General features: G+C 35.4%; 1 protein-coding gene across 5 annotated transcripts in view; it reads right to left on the bottom strand.

Moving 5' to 3' along the window:
- Positions 1-15,867, bottom strand: part of DYNC1I2 (dynein cytoplasmic 1 intermediate chain 2) — a 58,481-nt gene extending 42,614 nt beyond the window's left edge. For 2 of the 5 annotated variants that reach the window (XM_057551454.1, XM_057551449.1), the window contains exons 1-4: positions 15,463-15,618; positions 14,277-14,393; positions 11,802-11,919; positions 512-602 (exon numbers count right to left, since the gene is read on the bottom strand). In XM_057551454.1, coding sequence (XP_057407437.1) covers positions 512-602; positions 11,802-11,919; positions 14,277-14,384 — 317 coding nt within the window. In that variant the 5' untranslated portion in view covers positions 14,385-14,393; positions 15,463-15,618. Of the gene's footprint in view, positions 1-511; positions 603-11,801; positions 11,920-14,276; positions 14,394-15,328; positions 15,438-15,462; positions 15,619-15,708 lie in introns of those variants that run through there. The other 3 variants (XM_057551452.1, XM_057551451.1, XM_057551453.1) reach the window with 3 other exon arrangements.
- Between the last annotated feature and the right edge of the window lie 2,602 nt (positions 15,868-18,469).

Genomic DNA, 18,469 nt, shown 5'->3' with positions numbered 1-18,469 from the left:
AGTAAACACTCTTAATGTTTCCTTAGCAGTTATTCCTTATTCTTGATATTTTATGCATTATTATTTTCTACCTTAATTAGAAATAGTGACTTAATGGAACAGAATTAGGCTGTTTAACTGAATTGTTTAGATTTTCAACTACTGAATGGAAATTAAGCATAATACAGTAGAGAGGTTTTACACTATCTGTACCCAAAACATTCACATAATAACCAATACAAAATTTGCTTAAACAGAAAAATAATTTTAATGAATTAACACTTCTATTTTTAATATAAAATAATCAGCATAAAATCAGTTAACTAGTCAGTACTCAGTTAATCAAGTGTGACAGTAAAATATTGTTTAAAAAAATTTCCCTCCAATTTACAACAAACAATTTCTGTGCCATTTAGATTTCAAAATGTTAGGACTAACTCAACATAACTATTCAGAGTCCCTGTACAGCACTGACAGTATCTGGGCACTGAATGCATTCTATCATTAAAATACTGAAAGAAAATTACTGTACCTAGATCCCACTGCGCCATCTCCAGAGTCTTGGCTTCCAGCTTCGCTTGGAGTGCTCACAGATTTGGAGGATGGAGACATAGGAGGAGGGACTAAATAGTGAAATAGACAGGTATCCGCTGTTACTACACGGAGAGGTTGCTCAGCTTATGACGTTTCAAAAGTAATTTAACATGAAGTAATTAACAAAAAAGAAAAAATAATGGCAAACCAAAAAACAAAAGTACATGAATGAAAATGAACAGTAGAAAGAAGAGGAGAAAGACAAAGTTAACAATGCATGCTGACGATTCATGCAATTTCTCTGGCAAAATGCATTTGGGCTTTATATTTAAAAAAAAAAAAGCAAGATTATGGAAGGATGCATCTTCATCTCGGCCAACACCAAATGTGGGTACTAATTTTCAAAGGAGAGCATTCCTTCTCCCTTTTCTAATTCTTTGCTTTTAAGATCACCAGATCATTTCTAACTAGTGTCAAATCAAAACTCTGAATTTTGCTTCAGAAGTCATTTACTGTCTGATTTTCTGAGATTTATTTTAAAATGTTCATTTTTGTCAATTTTTTCTTTCAAAAAGAAATGGATGTCTTAAATGATATTTTCCCCTCACCAAAAATAAAAAGGGCCAATTTAGAGAAATGACTATCACTAAAGGAATGGCTCCTTTAAAAGTCCATTAGTTTCCAGCAATTTGGGTGAAAAATGCAAACAGGCCATAAAACAGCATGCCTTCTAGACATGATGCATAACATAAAGTGATGCATGCAACTTAAACAAGGCAAGACTTAATGGTAACGTCCTTACCCCAGTATTCAGAAAAAACTGAAGTGTACAGACAAAGATACAGACACCCAAAATATTCTTAATCCCTTCTTATAGAAAAATACACATTTTTCATAGTATATAAAACAAACAGCAAATGCTTTCCCCTAACTTGCCACTTTTAACATTATATACCAACAGCTGAACGTGCGTATTTCATGCTATTACATTTGTAAAACTTTTTGATTACCATTGCAGGGAGTATAGGAGGATCATCACTGCCATCTTCTGGTTAAATTTTACCATAAATGACCCCAATCCCAAGTATCTTTTTAAAATAATTTTTCAATGTACAATATTAAGTGACCAATATATTTTATGTTGTGCTGCAAGCCCTTCTTTTAATAGTTTACTGAAAAGAAAGTAAGTTCCTAGTTATATAGAAACCAATCTAAAGAAATATGTATTTAATTAAAAGTCTGTGTTTTTGGAATAGTCACATTCACTGAACCCTTAAAATTATGTTTAAATGTTTATACATGCTTCAGTAAAAACAGTGGGTTTGCTCATCTAATAAAATGCACAAGTATAGTATGATGAATTACATCTTAAACATAGACACAAAACTGATCATCCTTATTTTTCAATGCCAAATTCTACTGGAAACCAATAATAAGATTAGAAGAAAAAAAAATCATAGCTAGAATGTTTGTTTCCTGAGATACAGTGGTTAATTCTTGCTCAAATTTCAAAAGACCATAAAAACATAATAAAAGGTTTCTAATTTTGTGATTAAATCTCTCAAAACAATGCTAAAACCAGATTGCCTTCATATAATTCACATCATGATACCACTGTGCTAGGGGCTGCATATATAACTCGTAGCTAAACATGACTTGTATCTGAAGTAAAAGAATATTAATGTCCCCTAATTTCTCTTAGGTTACATTTTTCCTCATCTCTTTGTCCACCACTCACTGTGAGGCTTCCCCTAGGCGTCTAAGTTCCAACTGATACAGGATAGTGGTTTGTCTACTACACTGTAAGCACAAATATGTTTATTAAATTATTTAGTATAAATTACTAAATATTTAGTAGTATAAATTTACTACTAAATATTTAGTAGTATAAATTTAATAAATTTATACTGCTACAATGTTTTCATATTAAAGATTTCCAAAGAAGAAATTTTGAATTCTTTAAATTACAAAGTTAACTTCAGGCTTAGGAAAATAATTTTTCTAAGTATACATATAGGAAAGATTTGAGGAAAATAGTAATATTCCTATCAATCTAATTATTTGTGATAAATTATAAAATTCTTTTCCAGTTAATGTTTTCTCCCCTTTCTGGTGACTTCAAATATCTATGATTCCACTCAATATGTTCATCACCAGTATCTTAATTGATTAAGACTACATTAAAAGAAAAATACGTTACCTCAAATCCTTTATGAAAACAGGTTAAATAGTAATTATACATACATAAATACACTAAACTAGCCAATTCTCAAATAAAAGTTTCAGAAGTAAAAAATAAATTACATGGGTGATGCAACCAAATTATCACAGTTTCTCAGCCAGAAGCAAGATAAATCACCATAACTTCAAATTTGTAATTAGATAAAAACCTCCATCCCAGAACTACGTTCTTTCAACCAAAGACAGTTTTCAAGCCAGCTGATAAGAGACTCATTAAGGACTCAATGTTGTTATCTGGCCCACCAAATTCATCTTTCAATAATAAATAATCTATACCACAGAAGGGACAAACCTAGAAAAAGAAAATTACTATCACTGAAAAAGGAGGAATGGTAATAGGAAAAAAGGGAAAGGTAGCGTTATTTGGTGACTACCATATTTTAACCCAATTAGTCTAGAAAAATCAAAGAATACAGTAATTGCACAATAAGGCAATGTCACTATATTCCCAGACTCCAATAAACGACCCCCCAAAATGAATAAAAGCATGCATTCAGGGAGGTTAAAAAAAAACTAAATAACTCATAGTCTCTCAAATCTCAGAAAGGGCTTAATTCTAGAGTTCATTTTTAAAGACGGTTTAAGAGTACAATCAGCTTTAGAAATAACATAAGTTATTATTAATTAGCTTTCGCCAAATATCTGAGATATGATTTGCATAGTAAGAACAGTGATTCAATCAGATTACCTTTACTCCACAGTTCTGTATATAAAATAGCCTAAAACAAGGCTTTAAAAATGGTACAAAATAAAAGATTTAATATTAACATATATGAGTTAATCATGTGAATGTTTTTAAACTTCTTAGAAGTTTAGAGCAAAGATACCTATTTCTTTCTTAGAAAACCAAGGAAGAAATGTAAAGTAAACTGAAAGACAGATCTACACCATGGCATTCACTGATCATGCAAGTAATACTGAAAGGCTGTGACTGATTCTTTAGGACAAAAAGACAACCAAGAACCAAGAAGGCCTTTCCTGCTAGCTTAGATCTTGGCCTCCCCCAAAGATATAAAATTAACACTACTGCCATTTGGCCTGTGAAGGAACAACTAGAAATTTTACAACCACAAAGGACCTGGGAATGTACCTAGATTTAGAAACCAGAGTTAAGTTTGAGTCAACCACTCAGAACTATACCAAAGTCTCAGAGATGAACAAGGACGGTGCACAGCTCAATTACTTTTTAAGTAGAAAAAAGTCTCTAGCAAGAAGGGGCTCTTGCCAGGAAGAAGAACCTAGAAAAGGTGGACAGCCAAAGAAAGTAAATGTAGGGAGTGGGAGTATTGGCAGAGCACAAATGGGAAGAGAGAGCTTCTGAGATAACCAAAAGTTGTGAGGCCTCTTGTAGCTCATGTATCTATGATACTCAGCACTCAAACATAGTCCAAGTTACACAGTAATGCCCTCTTGTGGATACAAGTGCTCCTAGGCTGGAATATTAACATTTAAATATCTGTTTAAGTTTTCATACTTACTCTTTTTGTCCTGAAAGATGATGCTTTAAACCTCAATTCTCTGACACAGATGTAGAGAACAAACGTATAGACACTAGGGGGGAAAGTGGCGAGGGGGGCGGATGGTGGTGGTGTGATGAATTGGGAGATTGGAATTGACATATATACACCAATATGTATAAAATGGATAACTAATAAGAACCTGCTATATAAATAAATAAATAAAATTCAATTTAAAAAATCCTTAATTCTCTGAAATATTAATTTCTCCCTTTCATATGACACCTTCTCCTGATAACTTTAAATATCCTCCCCTCACCTCACCTAAATGTTTCCTTTATTCTCTTCAATGTAATTCAGAGCATCAGATAAATTTTTTTAAAAGAAATTAATAAAAATAAAATTTTATAGTATTAAAATACTATAAGGAACTGTTCTTAAAAATAGGCTAAACTTGAAAAAATGACTTGATAACATGGAAATCATTCTATCTAAAAGTCAGACTTACTAGTTAGAGAAATAAGTGCTAGGGATGTGATGTACAACATGATGACTACAGTTAACACTGCTGTATGATATATAGGAAACTTTAAGAGAGCAGATCCTAAGAGTTCTCCTCACAAGGAGAAATTTTTTTTCTTTTCTTTTTATTGTATCTATGAGATGATGGATGTTAACCAAACCTACTGTAGTAATCATTTCACTATATATATAAATTAAACCATCATGCTGTATACCTTAAACTTACACGGTGATGTATGTCAGTTATTTCTCAATAAAACTGGAAAATTCAGATTTAAAATATTCAAAAGTTATAAGGGAGGGAAATAAATGAAGCAATACTTATTTTGACTACTGAACTTCTTTTGTTTATTCCTAATAAAAAAAATTGATTATCACACTAATCGATGTACTGTGCCCTACTGATACAGACTCAGGCTACAGAGTAATGGACAAAACCTGTTTTCATCTCTTTACAAGATGGTTAAAACAGTAGTTACACATACAAAAAGAGATTCACTTTATTTATTTATTTATTTATTTATTTATTTTTAAATATTTATTTATTTATTTATTTATGGCTGTGTTGGGTCTTCGTTTCTGTGCGAGGGCTTTCTCCAGTTGTGGCAAGCGGGGGCCACTCTTCATCGCGGTGCGCGGGCCTCTCACTATCGTGGCCTCTCTTGTTGCGGAGCACAGGCTCCAGATGCGCAGGCTCAGCAATTGTGGCTCACGGGCCTAGTTGCTCCACGGCATGTGGGATCTTCCCAGACCAGGGCTCGAACCCGTGTCCCCTGCATTGGCAGGCGGACTCTCAACCACTGCGCCACCAGGGAAGCCCTATTTATTTATTTTTTGATCATCAGTGTTTACTAACTCCACATTTGATAAAACATGTCTTGAAAGTTGTGCTTAAAATTAACTTTCTGAAGACTGGCCACTTAAATTTTGTTAAAAAAAAAAAAAAATCAAGCCATACTTCTTTAGTGAAATATTCAAATTTCAATTTCCACTATGCATTTTCCTGAAATTTAAACAAGATTTTGTTGTTATTGCTTTTAAAGCAGATGGCTTTTATTTGGTCTTACCAGGTGGAAAGACACATGACCTAATAATAATAGAACAAACATTTATGTGTCTAGTCTGTGCTGGACACCAGGGATAAAAATGTAATATACTGTCCCTGCTCTCAAGGATCTCTGACAAAAAACAATCAAATGATCAAATAAATAAGAATCTACCAGCAAAGAGAAGCTAAGAGAGGTTTTATTAGCTGTCTCTTTTTTAAAAAACGAATTCTTTTCAGCAGAATTTTTTTTAAAAAGGGAAAATATCCATTTTAGGTAAAACCAGACTGATGCTTTTAATAAATCCTTTTGAATATTTTAGTGGTGTTTTTATACTTACTTCTACAATTTAAAAATATTTAATAAATACATTTGTAGTGAAAAGAAAAACAAGTATCCATCCTGGGTCATGATATAAAATGTATTTTTATTGTTACTGTCAAGAAAGTTTGATAGCCACTGCTTTCACCTGTATCCTGTATTCTCCAGGCTTAATTTTAAATAAAATACTGGAAAGATCTTTAGACATCTGTGAGAAAACAGAAGGTGGAAAACTGCACAACTCATTTCATGAGGCTACTATAACCATTATAATAAAACCAGACAAAATACAGTAAAAGGAAAAAAACTATAGGTCTGACTCTCTTATGAGTATAGATGAAGAACTCCTAAATAAAATATTAGCAATATATAAGAAAAATATTCTCATAACTAAAATGGGTTTATTCCAGAATGTAAGCATGCTTTGAAAACCTACCAATATAAATTATCATATTAATACATCAAAAGGGAAAAAAAAAGCATATGATCATCTCAAAATATTAGGAGACCTATGAGTCTGTCGTACATATTTTGGTGATTTTAAAGGATGTCGAAATTCTTTGTGAACGTGGGCTGGACTTAGTGACTCTCTTCCCATAGACAGAATGTGGCAGAAGCAATGTCCTCTGACTTCCAAGGGTAAGGATAAAAGGATAGCTTCCTTCCGGCTCTCTTTGTCTTTGGATTGCTCACATTGGGAGAAGCCAGCTGACATGCTGCAAGGATACTCAAGCAGTTAGTTCTATGGAATGGCCCATGTGGATAGGAATTCAGGCCTCCCACTAACAACCAACACCAACCTGCTGGCCATGTGACTGAGCAAATCACATGGCCAGTAAAGCAAATCCTCAAGCCCCAATCAAGCCTTCAGACGACTAGAGCTCTGACTGACATCTTGACTTCAACCCCATGAGAGACCCTGAGCCAGAACCACTGAGCTAAGCTACTACCAAATTCCTGACTGGCAGAAACTGTGAGAGATAATAAACGTTTATTATTGTTTAAAAAAACTATCAAACCGATACAAAAATAGAAAACTTGAATGGACTATAACCATTAGAAAAACTTGAAACAGTGAGTAACTCCTGCTCTCCACTATCCTCTGGGGAAAAAAGCATAATCTGAGGCAGTTTTACAGTTGAATTCCACCAATTGTTTAAGGAACAGGTAATATCTATCTTTTACAACTGTTCTACAAAAGAGCAAGAAAGAAAGCTATCCAATTTATTTTAAAACCACAACCATGGTGGCCACTGAACATGAACAGCACAAGAAAATTATAGGCAAATTTCATTTATGAGCATACATACAAAAACCCGAAATAAAATATTATATAATCTATTCTTTAAATACATGGAAAAATTCATCTGTCACACCTGGATGTGACTACTAGTAACTAAAGTGAAAAAAATTAAGTATGTTTTTTGCTTTTCTAACAGGAAATGCATTCAGGGTAACCAAATAGCCCTAGTTAGTGAGGGAAACCTCCCCTTTACAGAAGAATTTCAGTCAATAAATGTAGAAGGAATGATGGAATTATAAAAATAATTTTGCAACTCCTAATTAAATAACTGATTTAGAAAAGATTCATCAATAAGTATTAAAACTGCTTGGTAAAAAGTTGACAGAGAAATGAATATTTCCATGGTACCAAAGTATCACCTCCAGATATTACTTGCTAGTCCAAAGGGAAAAAAAGTAACTACAATGGAGAAGCCTGGCTGTCACAATTGTAACCCAGCGATCAATCTCAGCATCACTGATAACAACCCAGACATATGTGCTACTGATGTGACACAATATGAAGTACACAGAATCATCTATGAGATCTTCTTGCCAAAGCTGTTCAACCTGAAGCTAATCAAATTTTTAAAATCTAATTTCCAGTTTAGAGGAAATATAAAGGATAGAGGAACAAAAGCTTAAATGTGAGAAAACCCTCAGAAAACCCCAAAAGGTGAGACATTCTACAGACCAATTAGCCCACTCTCCTCAACCAGTCGATGACATGGGGCAAAAAGGAGTATGTGTGTGGAGGATCTTCTAGATTTAGAAAGACTAAAAACATACAACTAAATGCAACATATAGTGCAGGAAGGTTTTCAGGGGAAACTTAAGAAACTAATTTTTTTTGAAGGGAAGAAAAATTTTGTGAAGCTATGGCTATTTTGAAAAAGATGAAAAAAGAAGGGGCCATTTTCTATATAAGAAATTAGAATATACTAATATAAAGCCACAGTAATTAAAACTGTGTGTTAATAGTATAGAATCAGACAAATGGGTCAACAGTGAACATACAGAGCCCAGAAATGCCCATGAATATATGAGAACTGACTGAATGACAAAGTTGGCATCAGATTATCAGTGGGGGAAAGATGGACTACTTAACAAATGGTACTGAAAAAATTAGGTAACTATATGGAGAAAAATTAGGTTGTATCCCTACCTCATATTATATTCAAAAATATAACACAAATATCTAAAGGTGAAGGCTAAAATAATAAAGAAAATGTAGGAGAATATATTTGTATCCTTAAAGTAGGAAAGGATTTCTTTTCAACGAAAACCAAAAAAAAAAAAAAAGTTATAAGTGGTAGATCTGACCATTATCAAAATAAAGGATGTGAACATATCAAAATGAAGGATTCTGTTCAATAGAAGATACTATGATGGAAGCAACCTAAATGTCCATTGACAGAGGAATGGATAAAAAAGATGTGGTACATACATACAACGGAATATTACTTAGCCATAAAAAGGAACAAAATAATGTCATTTGCAGCAACATGGATGGACCTAGAGATTGTCATACTGAATGAAGTCAGACAAAGACAAATATCATATGATATTGCTTATATGTAGAATCTAAAAAAAAAATGGTACAAATGAACTTATTTACAAAACAGAAATAGAGTCACAGATGTAGAAAACAAACTTATGGTTACTGGGGCTGGGGGGCGGGATGGAAGAAAAGGGGAGGGATAAATTGGGAGACTGGGATTGACACATACACACTACTGTATATAAGATAACTAATATGGACCTACTCTATAGCACAGGGAACTCTTCTCAATACTCTGTAATGACCTATATGGGAAAAGAATCTATAAAAGAGTGGATATATATATATGCACAACTGATTCACTTTGCTGTACAGCAGAAACTAACACAACATTTTAAATCAACTATACTCCAACAAAAATTAACAAAAAAAATACTATGAACAGTTAGTAGATGATAGACTAGGAGAAGGTATTTTTTAAAAGACTAAAACAGACAAAGAAGTCCTCCCTTAAGTATACAAGGAACTCCTACAGCAAGGTAAAGAACCCTAATAGTAAATGGGCAAAGGATATGAATATGCAATTCGTAGAAGGGAAAATCTGAATGGTAAATAGATATATGAAGAAATAGTCAATCTCACTGTAAACAGATAAATGTATATTACATTTTGACATACTACTTTACACTCATCAAGTAGACAAAAATTAAAAAGTTGGATAATATCAAGTTATGTGGATATAGTGAAACAGTTACTTTCTCATACACTGGTAGCAGGAGCGTAAACTTACAGTCATTCTTGCGAGTGGTACGTAGAACCTAATAAATGTAAGTCAGGCTACACACAATAACATAGCAAGTCAATTCCTCAGCCTACATTCCAGAGAAACTCTTCCACAGTCCTTTCAAGGAAAAAGAATATATTCTTTGCAGTGTTGCTTGGGATAGCAAAGCAAAGAGACAGAAGCAATCTAAGTGCCTATCACTGGGGAACAGATAAGTAAAATATAGTATATAAAAGAATATTATGTACCAGTCAGAAGTGAATAACTAGATCTATATATAACAACGCAGGTAAACCTCAAATACAATGCTGCTTGAAAAAAAGGAAAAAACAGAGTGAGACATATAGTACAATGCCATTTATATATATAAAACATACACACTTAGATATATGAAATCTTAAAAAATGTCAACACATGTTGGACAGATCAAAAGGACGTATGTTTAAAATCCAAGAATGGGTACTTAATGCAAGACTGGAAAGGACAATGGAATTGGAGATGGGAAATGAGGGAGAAACACACACACACAACACACACACACGACACCACACACACACACACAAACTAAAGAACAGTCTTTCAAGAACAGGTGATGGAGGTGGGCCATAAACTGAGAAACTTGAGCAAGTGAATTTAGTGAAACTGAAGTCCTAAAAAGAATAGAAAAGGAAAAAAAAAATCCTACAGGAAAAAAAGAGCTAAAAGCTCAGAAAAAAATGATCACTTTAAGACTATACAGCTGGGCTTCCCTGGTGGCACAGTGGTTAAGAATCTGCCTGCCAATGCAGGGGACACGGGTTCGATCCCCGGCCCAGTAAGACCCCACATGCCATGGAGCAACTAAGCCCATGCGCCACAGCTACTGAGCCTGCACTCTAGAGCCTGTGAGCCACTACTGAAGCCCGCATGCCTAGAGCCCGTGCTGTGCAACAAGAGAAGCCATCGCAATGAGAAGCCCGCGCACCACAACGAAGAGTAGTCCCCGCTCGCCACAACCAGAGAAAAGCCCGCGCGCAGCAACGAAGACCCAACGCAGCCAAAAATAAAATAAATAAAATAAATAAATTTATTTTTTTAAAAAGGACTATATAGCTAACAAGCAACTTGGTTTAGTTACTAGGGTATTTTTTTTAACAAGATAAAAGTGTTCTAATTCATTTACTTTTAAAATTGCAATATGCCACGGAAGCTTATTAAATAAAGACAGAAAAATTAAAGTACTTCAGTCTTCAAATTTTACCAATAAGGAAAAGGCAAATAAGCTGAAAGAAATAACAATGAAGCCGACCATGAAAGTAACCAGCTTTTTCATCTTGAAACCTTTTAGAAATTGTAGCTCTAAGACAGTTATGCTGCAGTTCACAATAGGCATACAGCAGATACTACCTCTGGTATTTGTCCCCTGGACTAGATGGAATTAGCCCACAAACTAACCCTGAAATTTTAGGTCCTTAAATGACAAAGGCCATGTCAAACTAAAATACTGTGTAACAGCACCCAGCTCAGAATTACTTTAAGTAAGCATTTAATGCTTTCTTATATGAAACCAGATTGTCCTCAATACCTCTATTATTTCAGCTTTTTGGTCTAGTATTGCTTTAAAGTGAACAGCCCAGAAAAAGAACAAGAATAAGTCAAACTGCTGCCAAAATAAGCTACAAATATTATTTCCCTTACTAGCATTGAGAGCAGAAGGCTATAAGCTTCTCCTTCCACTCCTATACCTTTGAATATTGATGTACTTTTAGAACTTTGATTCACTATACCTCTCTTCGACCTATAGAAAGGATTATAGAGTTAAGATCAGTAATCACAGTCATTTTTGAGCTTAATATAGTATGGCAAAGATAACTTGTTCAACAAACGTTTGTTGAAATAAATTACTGATTTACCAAGAAAAGTCAATTGGTTTATGTTAATAAATATAGTCTTGCAGCTCTTCTGAACAAACCAAATAACTACATATTAGCACATCTGAAAAAAGTCAATTCCAAATAAATTATAAGATTAATGATTTTTAAGAGACACAAATAAGAAAAATATACAAAATACATTAAATCAACTCATCTCACGTATGTCTGGGCTGAATAAGATATATGCCTATCTCTTATAAATGGATATATTCTTATCCTTACCAATGGGGGATTCTGGAGTTAGCCCCATGCTTTGAAGCAATGCTTCAGCTTCTCTTCTTTTTTTTTCAAGATCTGATTCTTCTTGCACAGGAGCAGCTGCTTCCTTCTTCTGATCAGTCTAAATTTTTTAAGTTAAAAATTTAAGTTTACATATGGTATGAAACATTTCTGTTTGCAAAAAATATAAATTTTTAAAATAACATGCTAATACTGTATACTTCTGGAGGTGGACTTAGTTTTGAATACACATTATAGTCATTAAATGAAAATCATTCTCAATAGAGTTTTAGTAAGAATCTCCAAATGATATGTATTAAATTGATCCTTTAAAAAATTTTTTTAAATTTATTTATTTTATTTATTTATTTTTGGCTGCATTGGGTCTTTGTTGCGGTGAGCGGGCTTCTCATTGCAGTGGCTTGTCTTGTTGCAGAGTATGGGCTCTAGGCACGTGGGCTTCAGTAGTTGTGGCACGTGGGCTCAGTAGTTGTGGCTCGCAGGCTCTAGAGCGCAGGCTCAGTAGTTGTGGCGCACGGGCTTAGTTGCTCCGCGGCATGTGGGATCTTCCCGGACCAGGGCTCAAACCCGTGTCCCCTGCATTGGCAGGCAGATTCTTAACTACTGCACCACCAGGGAAGCCCTAAATTGATCCATTTTTATATGTAATCAATGAGTTCTCACAAAAATTTTCTGAACGGATAAATTCAAAAAGTACAGTCAATTTCTATTTATTTACAATATGAAATTGCTATCCATGGTCAGGAATTGTGGAAATCTCACAAATACATAAATACCACAACACTATGAATAAAAAAAAAAAGACTGAATCATTTAAGAGATAACAAATTTTAAGTAAATGAACAATTTGATTCGTTGAAAAAGTTCAAGTGCCTCAAACTTCTTTATGAAGTTTTCATTGTATTTATTCAACTTTATGTAAAGGATGTTTGTCAAAAATTCATCTGAAGACAGGGTTTGTTTTTATTTTATAAACTATAGGTCTTATTTTTATGATGATAAACACATGGTTTGGTTTGGTAAAATTAAAATTTACTCTTGCATAGCACAAAACATTTTTTGTTATTGAAATTTTTGCCAACATTTATTTCAGCCATTTATAGTTCTAGCAAAATCTTCCAGTTAAACTAGATAAAACTCAATACTCTCAGATCATCCAAAACATCTCAAGTGAAATTTAAGCCTTCAAGGAAAAAGTTTTATGTATACACCTCAAAAGTCTATTTCAGCTAGACAACTATTACTCATACAATCGTCTGAGGTAAATTTTGTTAGTCATAATATTCTGATACCATTTTAACTTAAAGAAGTCATCAGAAAATTTCATCAAAATAGCCAAATAGACTATACTATCAAGTAGACACTTTACCTGTATATAACAATATATTAGTAGACTCACTGTTTAATAGTATTATAATTGTAATGTCTCTGGTAATGCTTGATAACCTTTAAATCAGATATAAAGCATGTAATAGATATCCCTTAGGGTCACTTATGGCCATCTTTAGAAAACAAAAACCAAATTTGCCCTCAGCCCTGAAGGGTTTAAGGCTACACATACTAGTTTGGAATGGCTCTGCCAGTCTGACTCATGCTTCTATCAGTTAGCTTTTAATCAAATAGAGAACTTAAAGGTCCAACCCTCTTATAATAATGGATCACAAAAAGGTTCAGAATAAACTAGAAAATTCTTCAAGTACAGGCCTTTACAGTATCATAGCAATGCCGCACATAAATTGTACCTCCAGTTTTTCTTTTTCCCTAAGAGATTCCTAGAAGTCTTGGCTATTGCTTAGGCTATCACATAGAAAAACTTGGTACTAATGTCACACTTAGAACAAACTATCTTAACACTGGCCATTTAAAACATCTATGATAAAAGTATACAAATCTGCCTAAACAGTTTCCATAGAGATAAATGTACATTTCAATACAGGAGAAATTAAAATATCTCCTGCTCAGGGTCAATGTATATTTGCCATACATGAGGAAGTGGTGATGCCAAAAATCAGAAGATGCAAGTACCTAGTCCACCTTTATGATAGTATCAAACCCACTACTTGGTAAAGATATTCCAATGACTAACTCATGATAAAGGAGATACGATCAATTAAATAATCCCCTAATCAATTAATAATCTATTCTATATTTCTCTTTGCCATTATTTATTCCAACAACCAGCAGTTCCGACGAGTAAAATATTCAGATAAGTTCAAAGTCCAAACTAAGTTATGATGTATATGCCATGTTTTATGAGCTATTACAAGGCAGATGCCCCTTACTTTATATAATAAACATATCCCTAGAAGACTAAATATGCATATTGAACTTTTCACCTAAAGTGCTATATTTGCAGTCACAACTGCTGGAATTTTAATTATTCTGAAAGTATTACATAAAGGTATGAGTACTTAAAATCCAATTATTTTATATTATCTTTAAAAAAAACAAACGTACTTCCTTTTTTTTCCTTTCTTCTTCTTTCCTCTTCTTTTCCTCTCTTATTTGAGCCAACCGCTGCTTCTTACGTTCCAACTCTGCCTTTAATTCACTTTTGTCAGACATGTTTGCGACCTTAAGAAGCATATAATCATTTACAATCATCATTACATTGGTAAAAGCAGCACTCTTCAAAAAAAATTAGTCTTTCAAGAAGAGAACTGTCTCGAGAGGCCATGTAGTTCAATGCTATCTAAAGAGAACATATAAACTCTACTTTTAAAATAACGGAAGCATATATATTACTACGACCTGAAAAAAATTATCAATATAAACAAATGTATATAAGAAATAAATACCCAGAACTGAGCATAGTAACTAGCACCAGTAAGCTCTTTAATGTTCACATGCTCAAATTCAACACAATGTCTCTGGCTCTTAGAACAGAGGACACGGGTTGGCATTAAAAGCTAAGCTATATGACACAGATCAAATCTGCTATTAGAGTTTTGCATTCATCCCTAGAAATTTGATATAACAGGCGGTCACACAGAAAATTTCTATAAATTCTAAAACTACCATGTAATAGTAATACTAAGAAGAAGCAAAACACAAACATAACCATCAATAACTATTAAATATACTTTAAGTACGTTTTTAGTCAAAGCCCAACAACAAAGTCTGATCGGATAACTACATACAGCTGACAGGTCCGCTCAACCTCCTACAGGCCGGAGCCTCCATGACTGACACGTTCACTTTCTTAAAACTCCAAGGAAGAGAAAGTCTCAGGAATTTTGTGCTACAACCTCCGCGTTCGGGTACTTTCCAACACACACCAAGTAAAGGAAAACGCTGTCAACGCAAGTAAGAGCGACTTTTATTTATAAAATGGAGCAAGGCGAAAAGGAGTCACTTCTCCCCTGGGGTCACGGCCAAGAGGGAGCGGTGCAGGATAGGTCCGGGGGAGGGGGCCTCGAACTAGCCTCGAGGCTCCTCGGGGCACCTCCGGAGGGTCCAGAAGGGAAGGGAGTGGACTCGTCTCCCCTGGCCTCCTTGAGTCACCGCACCTGGCTCTCACCGCCTCTCCTTCCTGGAGCCCGGCCCGGGCGGCGCTGTCAGCAGGAACTGCCAAGCCGCCCTTAGAGTCCCGACGTGAGACACAGCAGACAGAAGGGCCTAAAGGGAAGGACAGTCAACCCACCTGTCAGGTGGTGGGATGGGGAAGAGTCCGCCTGCCAGCAACTTCCCAGTAACGTCCCTCTCCTTTGCCCCCAAAGGCAACAGTCGCGGCCACTAGCTCCGCGGCTTCCCCAAGCACACAAAGAGGGATGGGCGGCGGCTGCTACGGCGAGAGCTGAGGGACAAATAGCTTCACCACAACGAGGTCGCTCCCAGAAAGAAAGGGAGGGGCCCTGCTGCTGGGAACTGTAGCCCCTCTGTGACTTACCTGTGTAAAGCAGAAGCCGAGAGATGAGACAAAGAACCCGCCCAGGGTCCCGAAGTGTTTCCGCTTTGCCAAAACCTGTAAGACTAAGCCTAATAGCCTGGGGCTGCGTAAGCAAACACCCACCTCGCCTTAAGGAGTCACTCGACCAGGGAGAACTACAAGCCCCAGCTACAAGGAAAACCTGCGTACGGCGAGCAATGCACTCTGGGAGTCGTGGTCAACGGTAGTCGCAAAGTATGCTGGGACATGTAGTGTTCCATAGTCTTTCGATTTCCCACTTTGAGGCCTTCCTTCAAGATTCCAAAGAGAAGCTTCCAGCAGTTCTCCTTAATGTAGTCTTGTCCGCTGGTCATTGCTCACAATGTTGTATGTGTTATATCTTAAGATCTTTGACTCAACATTGGCCGAATGTTTAAGAAGTGTTATTTTCAAGTGGTGAACCTATGTATTACACTGAACATTTGGTGAACACTTTCTAGGATATCTATACCAGTATTAGAAAAAAAAACGCCTTATAGAGGTTTAAGCAAAATCTAGAATACAAAATCTAAATTTTGAAAATGTAGTGTAACCTCATTCTGTCAAAAAAATGTGAGAAATTGTCTTTAATTAGAAAAAGATTTGTAAATCTTTACTCAGTTTTCACTAGTGTTCGTGGTTGTAAACTTGCTTAGCTGGGGTGTTACAGTTATGAAAATTAGCAAGAAAACCTCTGATTCCTGTATTTCCTCCCAAATGTCTTTAAATTTAAGTTTCTTTAAATATTCCATGTACACATGGAATATTTATTTGAGCCTGCAAATAAAATGATAAGTGTTGCAATCAATGAATCAATAAGAATATGTTAATCAGCATAGCAAATAATTCCTCAGTGTTTTGTTGCAGTGTGGTAGGTAGCATTTGGGTTTTATCTCAAAGAATTTTTTAAAAGAAAGCATTTCATACTATTGGAATCTAAACCAAGCAAGAAGGTTTCCACAGTTTTAGATGTTTTTAATATACAAAAGTTATTGGAATATGAATTTACCAGAAATGTGTGGATTGATACACATTTTTTAAATTTTTATTTAAAGAATTTAAAGCATTATTCAGCAAGAATTAAAGCTGACACCAAAGCAATGTCTTTCTTACATTCTAGAAGGACATTGCCCAAGTCTAGGAGTAATCCTAGGTTTCAAAATCTAAGTCCTTGGGCCTGTGTCTAGTCTTTTCCTTGTCTTGCTCTGCCTATAAACAAGATAAATACCTCAGAAATAAATTTGAGAAAGGAAATCCTTCAATTCCAAGACTTTCCCCCATAACCTAAAATTTCAAAGAGCTTTATAACTATACTCCCTTTTTGTTTTCTTTCTTTTTTCCTAATATTTAGTTTTCATTTATTAATTTGAAGAATTGTTATTGATTACCTATTGTGTGCCAGGAACGGTAAGAGCTAAAATGCATATCTCTGTTCTCAAGGGGGAAGGACAGTCGGGACACTCAGTTCAACTAAGTATTATGATGGGATTAAGTAGGGAAGTGATGGAAAAACTCTGAAAAATAAAATTTTCAGGAGGAGGTGATTCCAGAGCTAAGTCTTTGATTCTGGAAGGTTAAGTAGAAGTTGGCCAAGCAAAGTAGATGCATAAGGTTGCCTTAGGAAGAGGAAAGAATATGGCCAATGTACAGAGGAGGTATGAGATCAGGGACTACTGGAGAATCTGGAAATAATTCAGAATGGCTGTAGGCTAAGACAAAAACTGGGGAAATGAAGCCATAGGCAGGGGTGAAGTCACATATTCCAGTTTAGATTTAGTCCTGAAGATGATGTGAATCCACTGATAGATTTTAAGTAAGAAAATGGTATGATAAGTTTAGCATATCAGACAACTGACCTTTTGAAGTGTCTGAGGAAAGGCTGGTGTGCTGGTATTTTCTGTTTGGCCCTTGGACTCATTTCCTGCCCTTCTCTGCCAAGCTCATGCCTCTGGGGGTTGGCCTCATCTTCTTTGAGGTTGGGTTTAATGAAAGTGAGGCTTAGGTAAGGTTATCAGAAGGCAGATGGAAAGTGAAATTGGCACTTCTTCCCCACTCCTTCTCTCCTTTGATGTTATATCTCTAGCAGTAGCTTCATCCCTCCATGACTACAGCTCCTGCCAGGTGGCCCCTCCTCTATTGCTCTGCCTTTCACTGGGCTCTGGAAACTTTATCTTCTCTCATTGTCTCTTTATCTTCTCCTCTGTCTCTAAGTGTTTCATCAACTCTTATTTGCTCCCTTATCCCTGCTAGCCCCTTTGCAACTGATCCTTTCATTAAAAGACCTTGATTTGAACTATTTGAGTGAACTCTGCTTCTTGCTGAGACCCTTATTGATCCTGCTTGGTTGGAAGGATGGGATATGGAGAGAACAGGCAGAGTAGAGACTAGAAGCAGGGAATGCAGTTGGAAGGCTTTTGGATGGAACCAGAAATTACATGTGTATGAGCCAATGCATTAGCAGTGGGGATTAAGCAAAATAGATTGTGTAAGACTTTTACAGCAATAAAGCAGACTACCCCAACTGACCTTCCCACTGAAAACAACTAAAAATGAGGATAAAACACCTTCCTTCTTGCTTCAAGAAGTTGGCAAGACAGTAAAGAATACTTAGGATAAAAGAAGGTAGGAATCTTGAGGGCATTTACCTAACCTTGTGAATTTTCACAGGCCTGTAGGGGTCAGAACACAAAAGACAAAGCCCAAGGCCTACTCTAGACTGGGATTTTAAAAAGAAACCTCCAAA

This window comes from Balaenoptera acutorostrata, chromosome 8 (assembly GCF_949987535.1).
Source record: "Balaenoptera acutorostrata chromosome 8, mBalAcu1.1, whole genome shotgun sequence".
NCBI lineage: Eukaryota > Metazoa > Chordata > Mammalia > Artiodactyla > Balaenopteridae > Balaenoptera > Balaenoptera acutorostrata.
Note: the sequence above shows the minus strand (reverse complement) of the source record. Positions and strands in the feature narration are given on the sequence as shown.